Here is a 17,071-nt window from a genome sequence, read left to right on the forward strand (position 1 = left end):
TCCTGGGCCTGATTTATAAACTTAACCTTCCTGTTGTGTGAAAAGGGAAAAAATCTCCATCTGCACAGCATTCATCATCCCTTCAGTTTTCAGGTGTCTGCCTGTGGGTCAGGGACTGCAGCAATGGTTAAGCTTCTGCCAGTCTGATAACACCAGCGCACTCAGCCTCTTCATTTAGCCTGCAGACCAGGACTGACCGTATATTCACATGTTCCAATCCACCATTTTTACAGTAACCCTAAAAAGTAGGCATCACTACTATCCTCACTTTACATATGGAGAAACCGAGGCCCAAAGAAGTTGCAAAATTTGTCCAAGATCACACAGCAACTGGGAAGGCAGCAAAACCAAGATTAGAATCTGCCAGTATGACAGATTCAGCCTGAGTCCGACACTACATGTCATGCTACTTTTCCACAGTGAATTAAGATTATGAACTTTAGCTTAAAAATTAAACTCCAAGATGTATAGGACTACCTGGATGGTGCATGTGCCAGATACATGCCTATAATCAATCCCAGCAGCTCAGGAGGCTGAGACAGGAGGATCACAAGTTCAAAGCCAACCTCAGTAATGTCAAGGTGCTAAGCAACTAAGTGAGACCCTGTCTCTAAATACAAAAGAGGGCTGGGGATGTGGCTCAGCGGTTGAGTACCCTGGAGTTCAATCCCTGGTACCCCAAAAAATAAAAAAATAAATGGATGGTGTATGAGATTTCATTTGAAAACAGGCTCTGTGGCTTTGAGAGCTCTAAAAACCCCTGACGCAGGATGCTGTTGAGTGGACACTAGCACCTTAGTGTTCCTCTTGAAAATTCTCCAGGCCAGTTCTGGAAGAATTCTATCCTACTCCTGCAGGAAGAGGCTGCTGCTTGATCTAGTGGCTATCTAAGATCTGTCCAGCAGCAAGGACAGTCTCCCAGCAGGTACAGACCAGGGAACACCACGTATTTGAGAAACGTGCAGGAAGGGAAACCAATCTGAAGAAGCCCTACCCACAGAGCTGACCTCCCTGCCTGACGATGGGAAGAGCACCACTATATTTCACCAGCACAATTCCTGACTCCAGCACTGGAAAACTCCTGTTTCATGAAAGCAGAGTAAAGACACTGAAACAAGTGAACAGCAGCAACCACAACTCATACAAGTAACACTGGGCGCTAAGCCCCTCACCCTGTGAGTTCCCTACAGCATCATCTCCAGCATGGAGAAAGTGAAAGTGACCTGCCCAAATATGCCTTGCTCTTCCAAAGAGCTCACACCTTGATGATCTAACACAGTAGGTAGCAGAGCTCACAGAAGAAAGACTGTCCCAGTTTACAAAGGGCCCAAGCCCTTCTGACCTGTCAGAAACCACTGCCCTACAGCCATGGCATCTCTCCCAGGTGTGAGACAAGGTAGGACACTGAGTATGGCTAGGGAAGCCCAGAAGTGTCTGCTACTCTCTTACCTTGTTTCTCTTTCTCTTTCAGTGGATCAGTGTTATAGACTCGGAATCCATTTTCCATCCCACATGCAAAGCATCCTAAAGCAGGAAAGGTAAAAGGGACATATTAATCCTGAGGCCTATCATGGGTAAAAGCCAGGGCTTGGAGAAACTGGCATCCCCAACCAGCAACCTGCCACAGACCATGCCAGTCTCCCTGGCCTCCCCTCCACGAACACATCATGCTGTGTCAGGCATTGTGCTGGGTCCCAGAGGGATAGCAGCCAACAAGAACGTTCACCTCTGGAGGAAGACAGGCACAAAGCGCACTATCCGGGGCAGTGTGAAGGCACTGGGTTAGGGGAAGGGCAGGTGCTGGGCAGAAGGCAGTCTTACATGACTGGGATGGGGACAGAACGAGGGTTGCTCCCCGCCACCTACAGAATGACCTCCTGGAGGGAAGTCTGGAAGTCCCCCACACAATCTCTGAGTTACACCCAAGTGCTTAATGGCCAAATAAAAGGTGCTGCCATAAACTGGACAGGCACTCAGACCTCCAAAGGACATTGTGCTAGCTCCTGTGGCCCGAGGAATATCCTGGCAGGGTCTTGAGGAAGGAAGGGTCTCAGCGCAGGATTGGGCAACATCCAACTGGTTGAAGCAAAACTTAAGCCAGGAGAGAAAAAATCCAACCCTCCAAATTTTTTTCACAAGAGCTGCTGCAAAGTCTAGTTCCTGCACCAGTGGTTTGAAAGCCAGGACAGAGGCCTCTCCAATCCACCTCTCCAGCTCTAGAACCACACAGCTGTTCTGCCAGCCACCCTTCCAAATGGGAAAAGCACACCAAGTCACTGACAGATCCAAGGAACCATGACAGCTACCTGAGTAGCCGCAGAGCACACCTGCACTGAACTCATGCTCTGAACTATAGTTTCCTTGGGCTAGATCTGAAACTCACTTGGAAATGCTATGATATTGTCTCAAACTCTGCCAGGTCATAACACCCTTTTTATGCTACTGGAATCACCTAATCCAGATAGAGGAAGCAGAGCTCTCCTTGCTGGAAAATACAGAAAACAAAAAGTTGAAATTTCTTATTTTTTTCCTTTCTATTACTTTTTTTTTGGAGGGGGGTGTACCAGAGATTGAACTCAGGGGCACTCAACTACTGAAGCCACATCCCCAGCTCTATTTTCTATTTTACTTAGAGACAGGGTCTCACTGAGGTGCTTAGTTCTTCAGGTTGCTGAGGCTGGCTTTGAACACGTGATCCTCTTGCCTCAGCCTCCTAAGCCACTGGGACTACAGGCTTATGCCACTGCATCCATCTTCATTATTTCTTCTTTTTCAAGTTTTAAACCTGTGATTTCTCTTCATGAGAACACATATAATTCTGATTGAAGCTTTATATAAAAATATATAAGCCAGGTCTGGGGCTGTGTTTAAGTGGTAGATTGTGTTTAGCACATGGGAGGGACTGGGTTCAATCCTCAGCTCCACATAAAAAAAAAATAATAAAGTTTTAAAAAAAAAAATCTCAGGACCTGAGCATGGTGGTGCATGCCTGTAATCCCAGTGGCTTGTGAGGCTAAGGCAGGAGGATCGTGAGTTCAAAGCCAGCCTCAAAAGTGAGGCACACGCTGGGGCTGTAGCTCAGTGGTAGAGCATTTGCCTGACACATGTGAGGTACTGGGTTTGCTCTTCAGCACCACATAAAAATAAACAAATAAAATAAAGACATGCTGTCCATCTACAACTACAAAAAAAAAATCAAAAGCTAAAAAAGTAAGGCAACTCAGTGAGACCCTGTCTCTAAATAAAATAGAAAAATAGGGCTGGGGATGTGACTCAGTGGTTGAGTGCCCCTAAGTTCAATCCCCCATATCCCCTCCCCTCCAAAAAAGCTCTGAAAACAGTGTGTGTGTGTGTGTGTGTGTGTGTGTGTATCACCCTGATAAATCCACAAGCAAAAGGTAGACAAACAAAAACACCAAAGAGGATATTCACAGGGTAAAAAGATATAAAGAATCAGGAAAATGCAGATAAGACTGCACAACTGGATCTACTGCACACCAGCCAGAATGGTGGAAAACACCCAGCGTGAGCCAGCTGAGACCTGCTAGTAAAGGAAAACTGTTGGCGCTATGATAGCAGAGCATGTGCATGGGAATATAGGAATATACCCCCTGTAGCAATGTGAACATACGCTCACTAAAAGACACATATTTTAGAATAATCACAGTGGCACTTTATACTTCTGGAGGCCAAATGTCTGCTGATGACAAAATGGATAAATGTGATCTATTCCCACAGAGGACCACTACATATCAAAGAGAAGCATCCACAACTACACTCAACTCAATGTGAAGATTAAAAAAAAGCCTTCATAAACGTGATGTTAGATAAAAGTTAGAAACAGCAATAGCACTTACCTAGCAGGTACAAGGCCCTGGGTTCCATCCCCAACACCACAAAACAACAACAACAACAACAACAACAAATAGAAACAAGTTTGGCAGCAGGCAAAACTGACCTATGCTGCCAGAAGTCAGGTGGGCACCTGTGGCAAGGAGCACTGACAGGTGTACTCAACCTTGTAACCTATGCTGGCCACAGGTGGGCTTGGCTTGGAAAATGCCAGCCCACCACCTGACATGCACTCTGCATGCATAATATACTTCAATAAAAAGAAGGCACTACAAACACTCAAAAGTTGGAAACCACTCTCTAATGAGGGCATCCACAGTGCTCTCTTGAAACACTTTTTTACAGGGAAACTCTCCACCCAAAGGCTAGGGCCAGGACACACCCCTGCCACTGCTGCCAGAGCCAGGAAGCCTAACTGGGCAAGAGCATTGGAAACACCGAGAGGGCCTCTTCCAGCCGTGTCCACAACGTCTATTCTAAACAGCTTCCCCATGATAAATTTAGGAGGTGAGGCAGAGAAAACCATCCCAGAGACCCCTGCTGCATGGGCGGGTGCTGGGGGGCCACCTTCCCTGGGACTGCAGTTGCACCAAGGCCAGCTGTAAAGTTCCTCCCAACCCACCAACCAAAGGGAAAACTAGTGGGGTCAGCATTTTCTGGATGGACCCACATCAGGTGAGAACACACACCCAGCAGAGATCATGGCCTCACAGGAATCATCCATCAAGCAGTGTCCCCCACCCCCACCCCCGCTCCCGCCCCCCAAGAATCTCCACGGTGCCTCACAAGTGCCTAAGATCCTGTTGGGCCCAGGAAGCCTCAGCCACCTGCCCAGGTCCTCAGAGGCCCAGGAGAAGGGCACTGATGGGGTCTCCAAATGGGCAGGGATCCAGTTGGGAGTCTCGGGGCCAGGCTAGTGGGGATCAGACCGGTAGAGGATGAGGGAGCCGTCTCAGGCAGGAAGGTCCGGGGCAGGCTGAGGTCTCGAGGAACAAAAGGTCTGGGGCAGGCTGAGGGTATCGGGAAGGAAGGGTCCGGGGCAGGCGGGGGTCTCGGGCAGGAAGGGTCTGAGGCAGGCCGGGGTCTCGGGCAGGAAGGGTCTGAGGCAGGCCGGGGTCTCGGGCAGGAAGGGTCCGGGGCAGGCCGGGGTCTCGGGCAGGAAGGGTCTGAGGCAGGCGGGGGTCTCGGGCAGGAAGGGTCTGAGGCAGGCCGGGGTCTCGGGCAGGAAGGGTCTGAGGCAGGAAGGGTCCGAGGCAGGCCGGGGGGTCTCGGGCAGGAAGGGTCCGAGGCAGGCCGGGGGATCTCGGGTAGGAAGGGTCCGGGGCAGGCCGGGGTCTCGGGCAGGAAGGGTCCGGGGCAGGCCGGGGTCTCGGGCAGGAAGGGTCTGAGACAGGCGGGGGGTCTCGGGTAGGAAGGGTCTGAGGCAGGCGGGGGGTCTCGGGTAGGAAGGGTCTGAGGCAGGCGGGGGGTCTCGGGTAGGAAGGGTCTGAGGCAGGCGGGGGGTCTCGGGTAGGAAGGGTCTGAGACAGGCGGGGGGTCTCGGGTAGGAAGGGTCCGAGGCAGGCGGGGGGTCTCGGGTAGGAAGGGTCCGGGGCAGGCGGGGGTCTCGGGCAGGAAGGGTCCGGGGCAGGCCGGGGTCTCGGGTAGGAAGGGTCCGAGGCAGGCGGGGGGTCTCGGGTAGGAAGGGTCCGGGGCAGGCCGGGGTCTCGGGTAGGAAGGGTCTGGGGCAGGCCGGGGTCTCGGGTAGGAAGGGTCCGGGGCAGGCCGGGGTCTCAAGGAACGAAGGGTCCGGGGCAGGCCGGGGTCTCGGGTAGGAAGGGTCCGGGGCAGGCCGGGGTCTCGGGTAGGAAGGGTCCGGGGCAGGCCGGGGTCTCAAGGAGCGAAGGGTCCGGGGCAGGCCGGGGTCTCCAGGAACGAAGGGTCCGGGGCAGGCCGGGGTCTCCAGGAACGAAGGGTCCGGGGCAGGCCGGGGTCTCGGGCAGGAAGGGTCCGGGGCAGGCCGGGGTCTCGGGTAGGAAGGGTCCGGGGCAGGCCAGGGTCTCGGGTAGGAAGGGTCTGAGGCAGGCCGGGGTCTCAAGGAACGAAGGGTGCGGGGCAGGGCCAAGGGCAGAGACTGAGGCAGAAGCAGCAACAGCAGCAGAGGTGGGGCCCGGGCGCGGGGCAGGGGCAGGGGCAGCGCCGGCCCCGCGCCTCACCGTGGTCCTGGTTGAAACCGGCGTACAGCAGCCCGTTGCCATGAGGGTTACAAGGCAGGAGGTTCATGGCGCCGCCGCAAGGTCCACCGCTCCTCAGCGCCGCATGCCCCGCAGACGCCCGACGGTCGGTCTTGACCGGCGGCACAGAGGCCGCCGCGACCGGAAGCGAGAGGCAGAGGCGTAGGGCGACCGCGCCAGCGAGCGTGCCAGCGTGCGTGCGTGCGTGCGTGTGCGTGCGCAAACAGGCAGACTTCCGAGCGTCGAGGGAGTCCAACCTAGGAGAGACTAGGCAGGGAGTGTGGAGTGCATCCAACCGCGGCAGGCTGGAAAAGGAGCGCCGAGCGCGTTCAACCACGACCGGGCGGGCGTGGAGCGCCGAGCTAATCCACTCGCAGGTGACGGGCGGGGAAAACTGAGAAGCTACTAGGCCAAGAGCGTCCGACTGTGACGAGACAGGAAGGCGACCCTGGGACACGGCCACCCCAGTTCTGCCTCTGGGGAACAAGCTGTTGGCCTACTGGACACAGAGGTGACCGGCTGTGCTTAACGGAGCGCGAGCCCCCGCCCTCCTCGCTACCGGTCCCCTCCAGCTCTCTAACTGCCGCGTCCTCGGTGAGTCAGTCCCCGCCCTCCTCGCTGCCCATCACCTCCCGCCCCCTGCTCCCCTCCCGCAGCGTCCTGGGTGAGCGGGTCCCCCCTGCTCCCCTCCCGCAGCGTCCTGGGTGAGCGGGTCCCCCCTGCTCCTCTCCCGCAGCGTCCTGGGTGAGCGGGTCCCCCCTGCTCCCCTCCCGCAGCGTCCTGGGTGAGCGGGTCCCCCCTGCTCCCCTCCCGCAGCGTCCTGGGTGAGCGGGTCCCCCCTGCTCCCCTCCCGCAGCGTCCTGGGTGAGCGGGTCCCCCCTGCTCGTCCTCGGTGAGCGGGTCCCCCCTGCTCCCCTCCCGCAGCGTCCTGGGTGAGCGGGTCCCCCCTGCTCCCCTCCCGCAGCGTCCTGGGTGAGCGGGTCCCCCCTGCTCCCCTCCCGCAGCGTCCTGGGTGAGCGGGTCCCCCCTGCTCCCCTCCCGCAGCGTCCTGGGTGAGCGGGTCCCCCCTGCTCGTCCTCGGTGAGCGGGTCCCCCCTGCTCCCCTCCCGCAGCGTCCTGGGTGAGCGGGTCCCCCCTGCTCCCCTCCCGCAGCGTCCTGGGTGAGCGGGTCCCCCTGCTCCCCTCCCGCAGCGTCCTGGGTGAGCGGGTCCCCCCTGCTCCCCTCCCGCAGCGTCCTGGGTGAGCGGGTCCCCCCTGCTCCCCTCCCGCAGCGTCCTGGGTGAGCGGGTCCCCCCTGCTCCCCTCCCGCAGCGTCCTGGGTGAGCGGGTCCCCCCTGCTCCCCTCCCGCAGCGTCCTGGGTGAGCGGGTCCCCCCTGCTCCCCTCCCGCAGCGTCCTGGGTGAGCGGGTCCCCCCTGCTCCCCTCCCGCAGCGTCCTGGGTGAGCGGGTCCCCCCTGCTCGTCCTCGGTGAGCGGGTCCCCCCTGCTCCCCTCCCGCAGCGTCCTGGGTGAGCGGGTCCCCCCTGCTCCCCTCCCGCAGCGTCCTGGGTGAGCGGGTCCCCCTGCTCCCCTCCCGCAGCGTCCTGGGTGAGCGGGTCCCCCCTGCTCCCCTCCCGCAGCGTCCTGGGTGAGCGGGTCCCCCCTGCTCCCCTCCCGCAGCGTCCTGGGTGAGCGGGTCCCCCCTGCTCCCCTCCCGCAGCGTCCTGGGTGAGCGGGTCCCCCCTGCTCCCCTCCCGCAGCGTCCTGGGTGAGCGGGTCCCCCCTGCTCGTCCTCGGTGAGCGGGTCCCCCCTGCTCCCCTCCCGCAGCGTCCTGGGTGAGCGGGTCCCCCCTGCTCCCCTCCCGCAGCGTCCTGGGTGAGCGGGTCCCCCCTGCTCGTCCTCGGTGAGCGGGTCCCCCTGCTCCCCTCCCGCAGCGTCCTGGGTGAGCGGGTCCCCCCTGCTCCCCTCCCGCAGCGTCCTGGGTGAGCGGGTCCCCCCTGCTCCCCTCCCGCAGCGTCCTGGGTGAGCGGGTCCCCCCTGCTCGTCCTCGGTGAGCGGGTCCCCCCTGCTCCCCTCCCGCAGCGTCCTGGGTGAGCGGGTCCCCCCTGCTCCCCTCCCGCAGCGTCCTGGGTGAGCGGGTCCCCCCTGCTCCCCTCCCGCAGCGTCCTGGGTGAGCGGGTCCCCCCTGCTCCCCTCCCGCAGCGTCCTGGGTGAGCGGGTCCCCCCTGCTCCTCTCCCGCAGCGTCCTGGGTGAGCGGGTCCCCCCTGCTCCCCTCCCGCAGCGTCCTGGGTGAGCGGGTCCCCCTGCTCCCCTCCCGCAGCGTCCTGGGTGAGCGGGTCCCCCTTGCTCCCCTCCCGCAGCGTCCTGGGTGAGCGGGTCCCCCCTGCTCCCCTCCCGCAGCGTCCTGGGTGAGCGGGTCCCCCCTGCTCGTCCTCGGTGAGCGGGTCCCCCCTGCTCCCCTCCCGCAGCGTCCTGGGTGAGCGGGTCCCCCCTGCTCCCCTCCCGCAGCGTCCTGGGTGAGCGGGTCCCCCCTGCTCCCCTCCCGCAGCGTCCTGGGTGAGCGGGTCCCCCCTGCTCCCCTCCCGCAGCGTCCTGGGTAAGCGGGTCCCCCCTGCTCCCCTCCCGCAGCGTCCTGGGTGAGCGGGTCCCCCCTGCTCCCCTCCCGCAGCGTCCTGGGTGAGCGGGTCCCCCCTGCTCGTCCTCGGTGAGCGGGTCCCCCCTGCTCCCCTCCCGCAGCGTCCTGGGTGAGCGGGTCCCCCCTGCTCCCCTCCCGCAGCGTCCTGGGTGAGCGGGTCCCCCCTGCTCGTCCTCGGTGAGCGGGTCCCCCCTGCTCCCCTCCCGCAGCGTCCTGGGTGAGCGGGTCCCCCCTGCTCCCCTCCCGCAGCGTCCTGGGTGAGCGGGTCCCCCCTGCTCCCCTCCCGCAGCGTCCTGGGTGAGCGGGTCCCCCCTGCTCGTCCTCGGTGAGCGGGTCCCCCCTGCTCCCCTCCCGCAGCGTCCTGGGTGAGCGGGTCCCCCCTGCTCCCCTCCCGCAGCGTCCTGGGTGAGCGGGTCCCCCCTGCTCCCCTCCCGCAGCGTCCTGGGTGAGCGGGTCCCCCCTGCTCCCCTCCCGCAGCGTCCTGGGTGAGCGGGTCCCCCCTGCTCCTCTCCCGCAGCGTCCTGGGTGAGCGGGTCCCCCCTGCTCCCCTCCCGCAGCGTCCTGGGTGAGCGGGTCCCCCTGCTCCCCTCCCGCAGCGTCCTGGGTGAGCGGGTCCCCCCTGCTCCCCTCCCGCAGCGTCCTGGGTGAGCGGGTCCCCCCTGCTCCCCTCCCGCAGCGTCCTGGGTGAGCGGGTCCCCCCTGCTCGTCCTCGGTGAGCGGGTCCCCCCTGCTCCCCTCCCGCAGCGTCCTGGGTGAGCGGGTCCCCCCTGCTCCCCTCCCGCAGCGTCCTGGGTGAGCGGGTCCCCCCTGCTCCCCTCCCGCAGCGTCCTGGGTGAGCGGGTCCCCCCTGCTCCCCTCCCGCAGCGTCCTGGGTGAGCGGGTCCCCCCTGCTCCTCTCCCGCAGCGTCCTGGGTGAGCGGGTCCCCCCTGCTCCCCTCCCGCAGCGTCCTGGGTGAGCGGGTCCCCCTGCTCCCCTCCCGCAGCGTCCTGGGTGAGCGGGTCCCCCCTGCTCCCCTCCCGCAGCGTCCTGGGTGAGCGGGTCCCCCCTGCTCCCCTCCCGCAGCGTCCTGGGTGAGCGGGTCCCCCTGCTCCCCTCCCGCAGCGTCCTGGGTGAGCGGGTCCCCCCTGCTCCCCTCCCGCAGCGTCCTGGGTGAGCGGGTCCCCCCTGCTCCCCTCCCGCAGCGTCCTGGGTGAGCGGGTCCCCCCTGCTCCCCTCCCGCAGCGTCCTGGGTGAGCGGGTCCCCCCTGCTCCCCTCCCGCAGCGTCCTGGGTGAGCGGGTCCCCCCTGCTCCCCTCCCGCAGCGTCCTGGGTGAGCGGGTCCCCCTGCTCCCCTCCCGCAGCGTTTTCAGTGAGTTTTTCTGTGAGTTCCCCCTACTCCTCTCCTGCAGTGTCCCCCCCTTCCCTCCTATGGCATCCTCCTCCCCAGTGGGTGAGTTCCGCCCTCCTCTATCTCCTCCCTTCCTGCATTTGCCCCATCTCTGAGGAGTTTCTGCAGATCTAGTCTACTTGCTTCTCACCATGTTCCTCCTGCACTTAAGTGTTTCTTTCTCCTGCAGCTGAAGCTGCGAGTGGATGTCCACTCTCCAGGTTAGGTGCCTGTCCCCTGTAGTTGGTTGAGTGGGGGCCACAGAGGATACTGCTACCAGACTCTTTGAATGTGATTTATTTATTTATTGGGTATCATGGATTGAACTTAGGGGCATTCAACCATTGAGAAAAAAAATTATTTGCAGATGTATTCAAACATCTCAAAAGGAGATAGTCCTAGATTTAAGGGTGAACCTTAACTCCTATGGCCAATGTCCTTAGAAGAGAAGAGAGAGGGAGAAGACCACAGGAAGCAGGCAGAGGTTGGGGTGCCTGGGTCACAGGGAGCATCAGGAGTTCCTGGCCACCACCAGAAAATGGGAGAGGCTTTCAGTGGATTCTGCCTCTGAGCCTCCAGGACTGAGAGTACAGGTCTGCTATTCAAGCCACCCAGCCTGTGGTACATATATGTCAATGCAGAATTCCTGGGAAAGAAGTCATTTCAGCGTTCCGGTCCGCCATCTGCCGTGGGACCGCCGCCGAGATGCAGATTTTCATAAAACGCTTATGGGGAAGACTGTTACTCTCGAGGTTGAACCCTCCGACACTATAGAAAATATAAAAGCCAAGATCCAGAATAAGGAAGGAATTCCTCCTGATCAGCAAAGTCTGATCTTTGCTGGTAAGCAACTAGAAGATGGACGTACCTTGTCTGACTACAACATTTAGAAGGAGTCCACCCTTCATCTTGTTCTGAGGCTTCATGGTGGTGCTAAGAAAAGGAAGAACAAGTCTTACACCACTCCCAAGAAGAATAAGCATAAGAGAAAGAAGATTAAGTTGGCTGTTCTGAAATGTTATAAGGTGGATGAAAATAGCAAAATTAGCTGCCTTCTCTGTGAGTGCCCTTCAGATGAATGTGGTGTGGAGTTTTATGGCCAGCCACTTTGACAGACACTATTGTGACAAGTGTTGTCTGACTTAGTGCTTCAACAAACCAGAAGACATGTAATGTATTTGAGATAATAAAAGACATGAACTAAAAAAGAAAAAGAAGTATTTCATGTTTATGATTCTTTTGTGTTTTGAAATATATATATACACACACATAATGAGATATCTTGGGGATGGAACCCAAGTCTAAATACAAAATTTATTTGTTTCATATAGACCCTGTACCTAAAGTCAAAAGGTAGTTGTATGTAATGTGTTCAGTCCACTTGCGTTTTGACTGGGCCCTGTCACGTGGGGTCAGGTGAGGAATCTTCCACCTGCAGTGTCATATCATCCTTGGAAAGTTTCAGATCCTGGAGCTGTTGAGTTCCATTTTCAGGGAAGGAGAGAGGAGGGACCTACTGTGGGAGGGAAAGAGGGGGGAAAGAAGAGGGAGCTACTGTGGGAGAGAAGAGGGGAGCAGGGATCTCTGGTCTTGTCACCACAGTGGGTTACACAGTTCAAGTCACCAGAAGTGCCCTTTTCTGGGTCAGGTGCACCCTCTCTCCCCAGGGAAGCACTCTTTGCAGCTCCTGCTGGCCTGTGGGGCCTGCTTGCTGTTGTCCAGCACAGGGAATCCCAGTGGTCCCAGCTCTTTACACAGAAACAACATCATCTGTAAGTGCCTTTTGTTTTTTTCTTCCAGATTCCTTGTTTGTCAAAATAGTTTCTTTTCAAAGTAGCAGACCTATCAGGAAAGTCCCCACACAGTTGATTCCCTGAGGCAATCAAAGAGGGGATCATGCTAGCAGATTCTGAATCTGAAGGTTTGGAAGCAGCTGATGCACACCTGAATTTACAGGGCACTCAAGGTCATACTCTGGATGGAATTTGTCCACAGAAAGTCTCAGCAAAAAATGACAAAGGACACCCTTTCTCTAGGGTTTGGCCTATGATTTAATTATGTTATCTGTGAGTCTAGCACCTAAATTCACACCCTCCTTACTGTGATCCATGTTAGCATTTGTTTTTATTTCACACAGATGCTTCTTGGATCCTCTACAGTACTCCCTGCTGTGGAGTACAACTTATTTCCTTGTTGTATTAGTTTTTTAGGGCTGCTGTTGGCCTTAGAGAAGGACTTGAAGTGGCCCCTCAAGGCCAGGGGCAGCAGGAGCTTCTCCATGGGGTGCACCTGCTGTAGGACACCAAAGCCAACAGCAGAGGTCTTGCAAGCTCTGCAGTTGGGAAAGAAGGAGACCTGTTTAGTTTGTGCTGTCCCTGCCTGGGGCTGGCCAGCAGAGGGCGGGCCCCTACCTGGCCTCCGCCCCTCCCCCCAGCCCCCACCGGGATCTGGGGACACTTATGCCTGTGGTACTCAGGCATGCAGCAAAGCTCTTGTGACTCCTCCACCTCTGCAAAAATTATTCATCTGAGCCTTCATCCAAAGCCATGATAATTGTTTCCTCTCTAATTACATTTACTTTTTGAGAATAGATTCAGTGACCTTGAGCTGAGTCCAAGGGGCTGTGGAGCAGCTTTCATGCCTGGAGTGGCCCTGCTGGCCTACCCTTGCTTGGCCTCCAGAGCAGGTCCATCCCATACCGCACCAGCACCATCCGTCCAGCTCTGTGAAGGACTTGTGATGTTGAAATTGCCCAGAGGATTGACCTCAAAGAGGGTCACACCCAGGCACACAGTCTAGGCCTGAGCCTGCTTAGTGGGCATGAGCCACTTGAATGCCAGGTGCAGACGGTTCCCCACCAGGATCTTGGGGACACCGGGAGTGTGCCAGAGGTGCAGTGGTGAGGAAAGCAAGGCCCTTGGATGAGTTTTGCTGTCCGTAGCACCATAAGTGACCTGGGGGCTGAGTGCTCCTACCACAAATTCATGTCCACCCAGAACCTCAGAATGGGACTTCTGTGAAAATAGGGTCTTTGCAGATGTAACTACTAAACATGGGGTCACACTGACTAGGGTGGGCCCTACTCTAATGACACAGTCCGCATAGACGAAGGAAAGACACTGTGACACAGAGGAGAAGCCACCTAAATCAGAGGCTGGGATTGGAATGAGGTAGCCATAAACCAAGGGATGCCCACGCTGGTTGCAGTCACCAGGAGCTGGAAGGGCAGGAAGGAGCTTTCTACAGCCCTGCCTACACTGAAGTCCTGGATTTCTGCCCTCCAGATCTGTGAGAAAACAAGCATCTTGGTCTTGTTCTTCTTTTATTTGTGTTTTGTTTTGCTCTTGCAGTGCTAGCAGTGGAACCCAGGGCCCCACGCAGGCTAGGCAAGCACTCTGGGTCTGAATGCACCCTAGCCCTATATGTTTCCTTAAGACACCAGGTACTGGTCATGTGTTAGGGCAGCCTCAGCACCCCAAGACAGGAGGCGCAGCACTGGCCACTAGTGTCCCCACTGGCAGTTGGGCTGGTCAGAGTGCCAGCCAGCAGCAGCCTGCCCACTGCTCACCCACCTACCTGACCCCAGCAGGAAGGACCTGGGACCTGACCCAGATTCCTAGGGGCTGGATATTCTCTGTGGCAACACTGGGGCACTGCCCTGTCCAGGGCCTTATTGTGAAGCTGTGCCTGCTTCCTGCTATGCATGCCTCTGCCCTCAGCTCAGGTGGGTCCACAGGCCCTAGTGGGCCTGGCCTATCCCTGGCCCAATATCCTCCAAGCCCATGTGGAACCATGTGGTACCTCATCAATCTCCTGGATCCATCAGTTGACACCTCCAAAAGACCAGGGGTTGTAGCTCAGTGGTAGAGCGCTTGCCTTGCACATGTGAGGCACTGGGTTCGATCCTCAGCACCACATAAAGATAAACAAAATGAAGGCATGCTGTCTATATACAACTACAAAAAAAAATTAAAATTTAAAAAGACCGGCAGTTTCCAATGTCGTAGACCAGGACAATACCTGGGGCAGAGGGCACAGGCTTAACAGAGAACCCAGCTGTAGGTGACTCAGCTACACAGGCCTGACCCAGCTCCGTGGCTGCTCTGCCACTTTCAGTCCAAGACACACAGCTAACCAGATGGCCGTCTGCTTATCTTAACACAAAGTACATACTTCTGACTCATCTGCTAAAGGTGGCAGTTACATTGTCCTCTCTAAGGACATTGCACATGCTCCTTTATAAGTCCTCAAATGTCAAGGTGATTTGAGGACCAGTGCTCAAAAGTGTGAGCTTGCTCGGGACATGGAATGCAGGGACATTGCAATAATCACTGCCCGTGAGGAGCAAGGCCACTGCCTACATGGAGTGAGTGCTGAAGTATGCTCAGACACGCCCACGTGCACACGCAGCTCACACGCATGCATGTACACAGACACCAGCACGTACATGAGCACATCTGTGGATGAAAGGCTCACATTGAGCACATGTGAGCCATCAAAGCGTGTCAGGCACTTGCAATATCCACATCCAGAGCAAGCTTGGTCTCTAGACTCCAGGGGAGTGGAAGAGAGCAAGAGTCGTCCATGCCCCAACATGACCCTGGAGAAGAGGGTGGAGACTACTAAGTGGGAACCACTGCTCCCTGACCACCAGGTTCTAACAGTTGTCAGTTCCCATCACACAGGCAGTCCAGGACCCCAACAAAATCACTCCATGTCTCCTAGGGCCATTTGGATGTTGGCATGTCCTGGGCTCAGTCTCTTTTCTAATTGTCACTTAAAAAGTCAAACTAGAAAAAAATAGTGATGATTTTTTAAAAAAATATTTATTCAGTTGTAGATGAACATACAATATCTTTATTTATTTATTTTTATGTGGTGCTGAGGATCGAACCCAGTGCTTCACACTTTCGAGGCAAGCACTTTACCACAGAGCCACAGCCCCAGCCCCAGCAATGAGTTTTAACATGATTCTCAAACATTTAAATAAATCTAATGTTGGTTTTTAAATTTTCATTAACAAGGAACCTGAGTCTCCACTGGGGAGAAATGGGCTGAAGATTGAGCAGGACCTTCAACCTCTGGATATACTGTGGGAGGCTGACTAGCACGTGACCGGGTCTGACTCCTCTGCTAAGAAAAAGATATTTCTGTCTCTTGTGTGGTTATTTTGCGCAGCCCAATCAGCCCAGTTCCCCTGGAGTGACCCCTGAGTGTTTTAGTCTCGAGCAACCTGGCAATTGGTATCCCTGGGTGGGCAAAAGGTCTGAGTGTTTAAGTCACCGGGAATGCAGCAAATGGTGGCCCGTACAGGGACTCCAAAATAAATATTAAAAATTGGGGGGGCTGGGGATGTGGCTCAAGCAGTAGCACGCTCGCCTGGCATGCACGGGGCACTGGGTTTGATCCTCAGCACCACATAAAAATAAAATAAAGATGGTGTGTTCACTGAGAACTAAAATATTTTTTTAAAAAATTAGTGAGTTTGGTATTTCTCTCCAGAAGTTAAGCATGCTTAGGATTGCAGAGTATTGTGGGCTGAATTGTACAAAGTAAGTGAATTAGACAGAAGGAAAATCTGTGACATTAAACTTTTTAATATTGGGGAATAATTTGTCCTTAGAAAGAAAATAATAATAATTTTTATAATTCTAGAGACTCTAAATAAATGTAAAAATTATTAAGGTGATTAATGGGCTATGTTGTTGAGTTGAGTCCTCTACCATGGAAAGAGCGCTTTTTTGAACTTTTTTTTAATATATTTTTTTTTAGTTTTAGGTGGACACAATATCTTTATTTTATTTTAATTTTTAGAGAGAGAGAGAATTTTTTTTAAAGAGAGAATTTTTTGATATTTATTTTTCAGTTTTTGGCGGACACAACATCTTTGTATGTGGTGCTGAGAATAGAACCCGGGCCGCATGCATGCCAGGCCAGCGCGCTACCGCTTGAGCCACATCCCCAGCCCCAAGAGAGAATTTTTTAATATTTGTTTTTCAGTTTTTGGTGGACACAACACCTTTATTTTATTTTATGTGGTGCTGAGGACCCAACCCAGCGCCCTGCGCATGCCAGGAGAGCACGTTACCACTTGAGCCACATCCCCAGCCCTTTTGTGGACTTTTTTAGATTGTTTTTGTGAATCTTTATAAAAGATTTTGAAAGACCCCAGCCCCATAACCTAAGGCCCGATTATGAAAAGTAGAAAGTATGCAGTAAACAGGTGAGCTCACCACATAACCTGTTAGAAAGGGCACCCTGCCCACATTACAGGACATGCTTGAGCAAACTGGGATCATAAGCGGGAACAGGGAGGAAACAAAATGTAAACCTGTGAGATTTATGAGTTTTTCGGGAACCTATAGTGAAAAACAAGTTTATCATGGTGAAAAACAAGTTTACCCTTTAAGTGACGTGTATGCTGGATTCAAAAACACCTGTTATTGTGCTAGGTGGAAAACAACTCCCTTTTCCCTATAAAAGATCTGTACCCCAAAGCCCGGTGTGCCAGTTCACCAAAGCTTCGGCTGAGGTTTTGCTGTGCACCCGCAGGCGCCTGTGTATTAATAAACTTGCCTCTTGCTTTTGCAGCCAGTGTGACGCTAGTTCTTTTGGACGGGGGATTTGAGGGTCTGGGGGTCTTTCATTTTTTGGGTTTATGTTCTAGAAGTCTGCACTAGGAGAGTGAGAAAAAGGGGGAAAATGTTGTAATGAGACTTACTACAAGGATTTTTTTACCTGGAGTGAAGTAAATTTTAAATTTCTATTGTTTCTGTGAATACTTAGAAAGTTCTTACTAAACCTGTCTGCTACATTCTTGTCCTACAGATCAGGAAGTCTGTAACTCAGCCATGGAGACAAAAGACTTAGCTGCTGCTGGCTATGGGGTCTATAACTAGACCTGTGGTCAGCAGTGCTTTTAACCCTTAAGTGACTTGACCTAAATGCCAAATGCAGACTGCCTTAAGATCTGATAGTAACAGTGGTGTCTGCCGCTAAAACTCAACTTTTAAAGCACCCACGT

General features: G+C 55.5%; 1 protein-coding gene, 1 long non-coding RNA gene and 1 pseudogene across 6 annotated transcripts in view; 1 reads left to right on the forward strand and 2 right to left on the reverse strand.

Annotated features, from left to right (window-relative positions):
• Positions 1-6,246, reverse strand: part of WDR45B (WD repeat domain 45B) — a 26,687-nt gene extending 20,441 nt beyond the window's left edge. For 3 of the 4 annotated variants that reach the window (XR_014019288.1, XR_014019290.1, XM_081270742.1), the window contains exons 1-2: positions 6,048-6,243; positions 1,450-1,524 (exon numbers count right to left, since the gene is read on the reverse strand). Coding sequence is in view for 1 of the 4 variants with exons in the window: in XM_081270742.1 (XP_081126868.1) it covers positions 1,450-1,524; positions 6,048-6,114 (142 nt within the window). In the remaining 3 variants the exon portion in view is untranslated. Of the gene's footprint in view, positions 1-1,449; positions 1,525-6,047 lie in introns of all 4 variants that reach the window. The other variant, XR_014019289.1, reaches the window with a different exon arrangement.
• Positions 6,151-11,220, forward strand: LOC308636386 (ubiquitin-ribosomal protein eS31 fusion protein-like; annotated as a pseudogene). Its single transcript, XR_014024351.1, has 3 exons — positions 6,151-6,227; positions 6,446-6,659; positions 10,689-11,220. The product of XR_014024351.1 is annotated as a ubiquitin-ribosomal protein eS31 fusion protein-like (transcript).
• A 328-nt stretch (positions 11,221-11,548) lies between these two features.
• Positions 11,549-14,816, reverse strand: LOC308635920. The gene is made up of 3 exons (XR_014019294.1): positions 14,068-14,816; positions 13,849-13,952; positions 11,549-12,379 (listed from the first exon to the last, which is right to left on the reverse strand). It is a non-coding gene; the product is annotated as an uncharacterized lncRNA (long non-coding RNA).
• Between the last annotated feature and the right edge of the window lie 2,255 nt (positions 14,817-17,071).

Source organism: Spermophilus citellus (assembly GCF_964194105.1).
Source record: "Spermophilus citellus genome assembly, chromosome: 17".
NCBI classification, from domain to species: domain Eukaryota; kingdom Metazoa; phylum Chordata; class Mammalia; order Rodentia; family Sciuridae; genus Spermophilus; species Spermophilus citellus.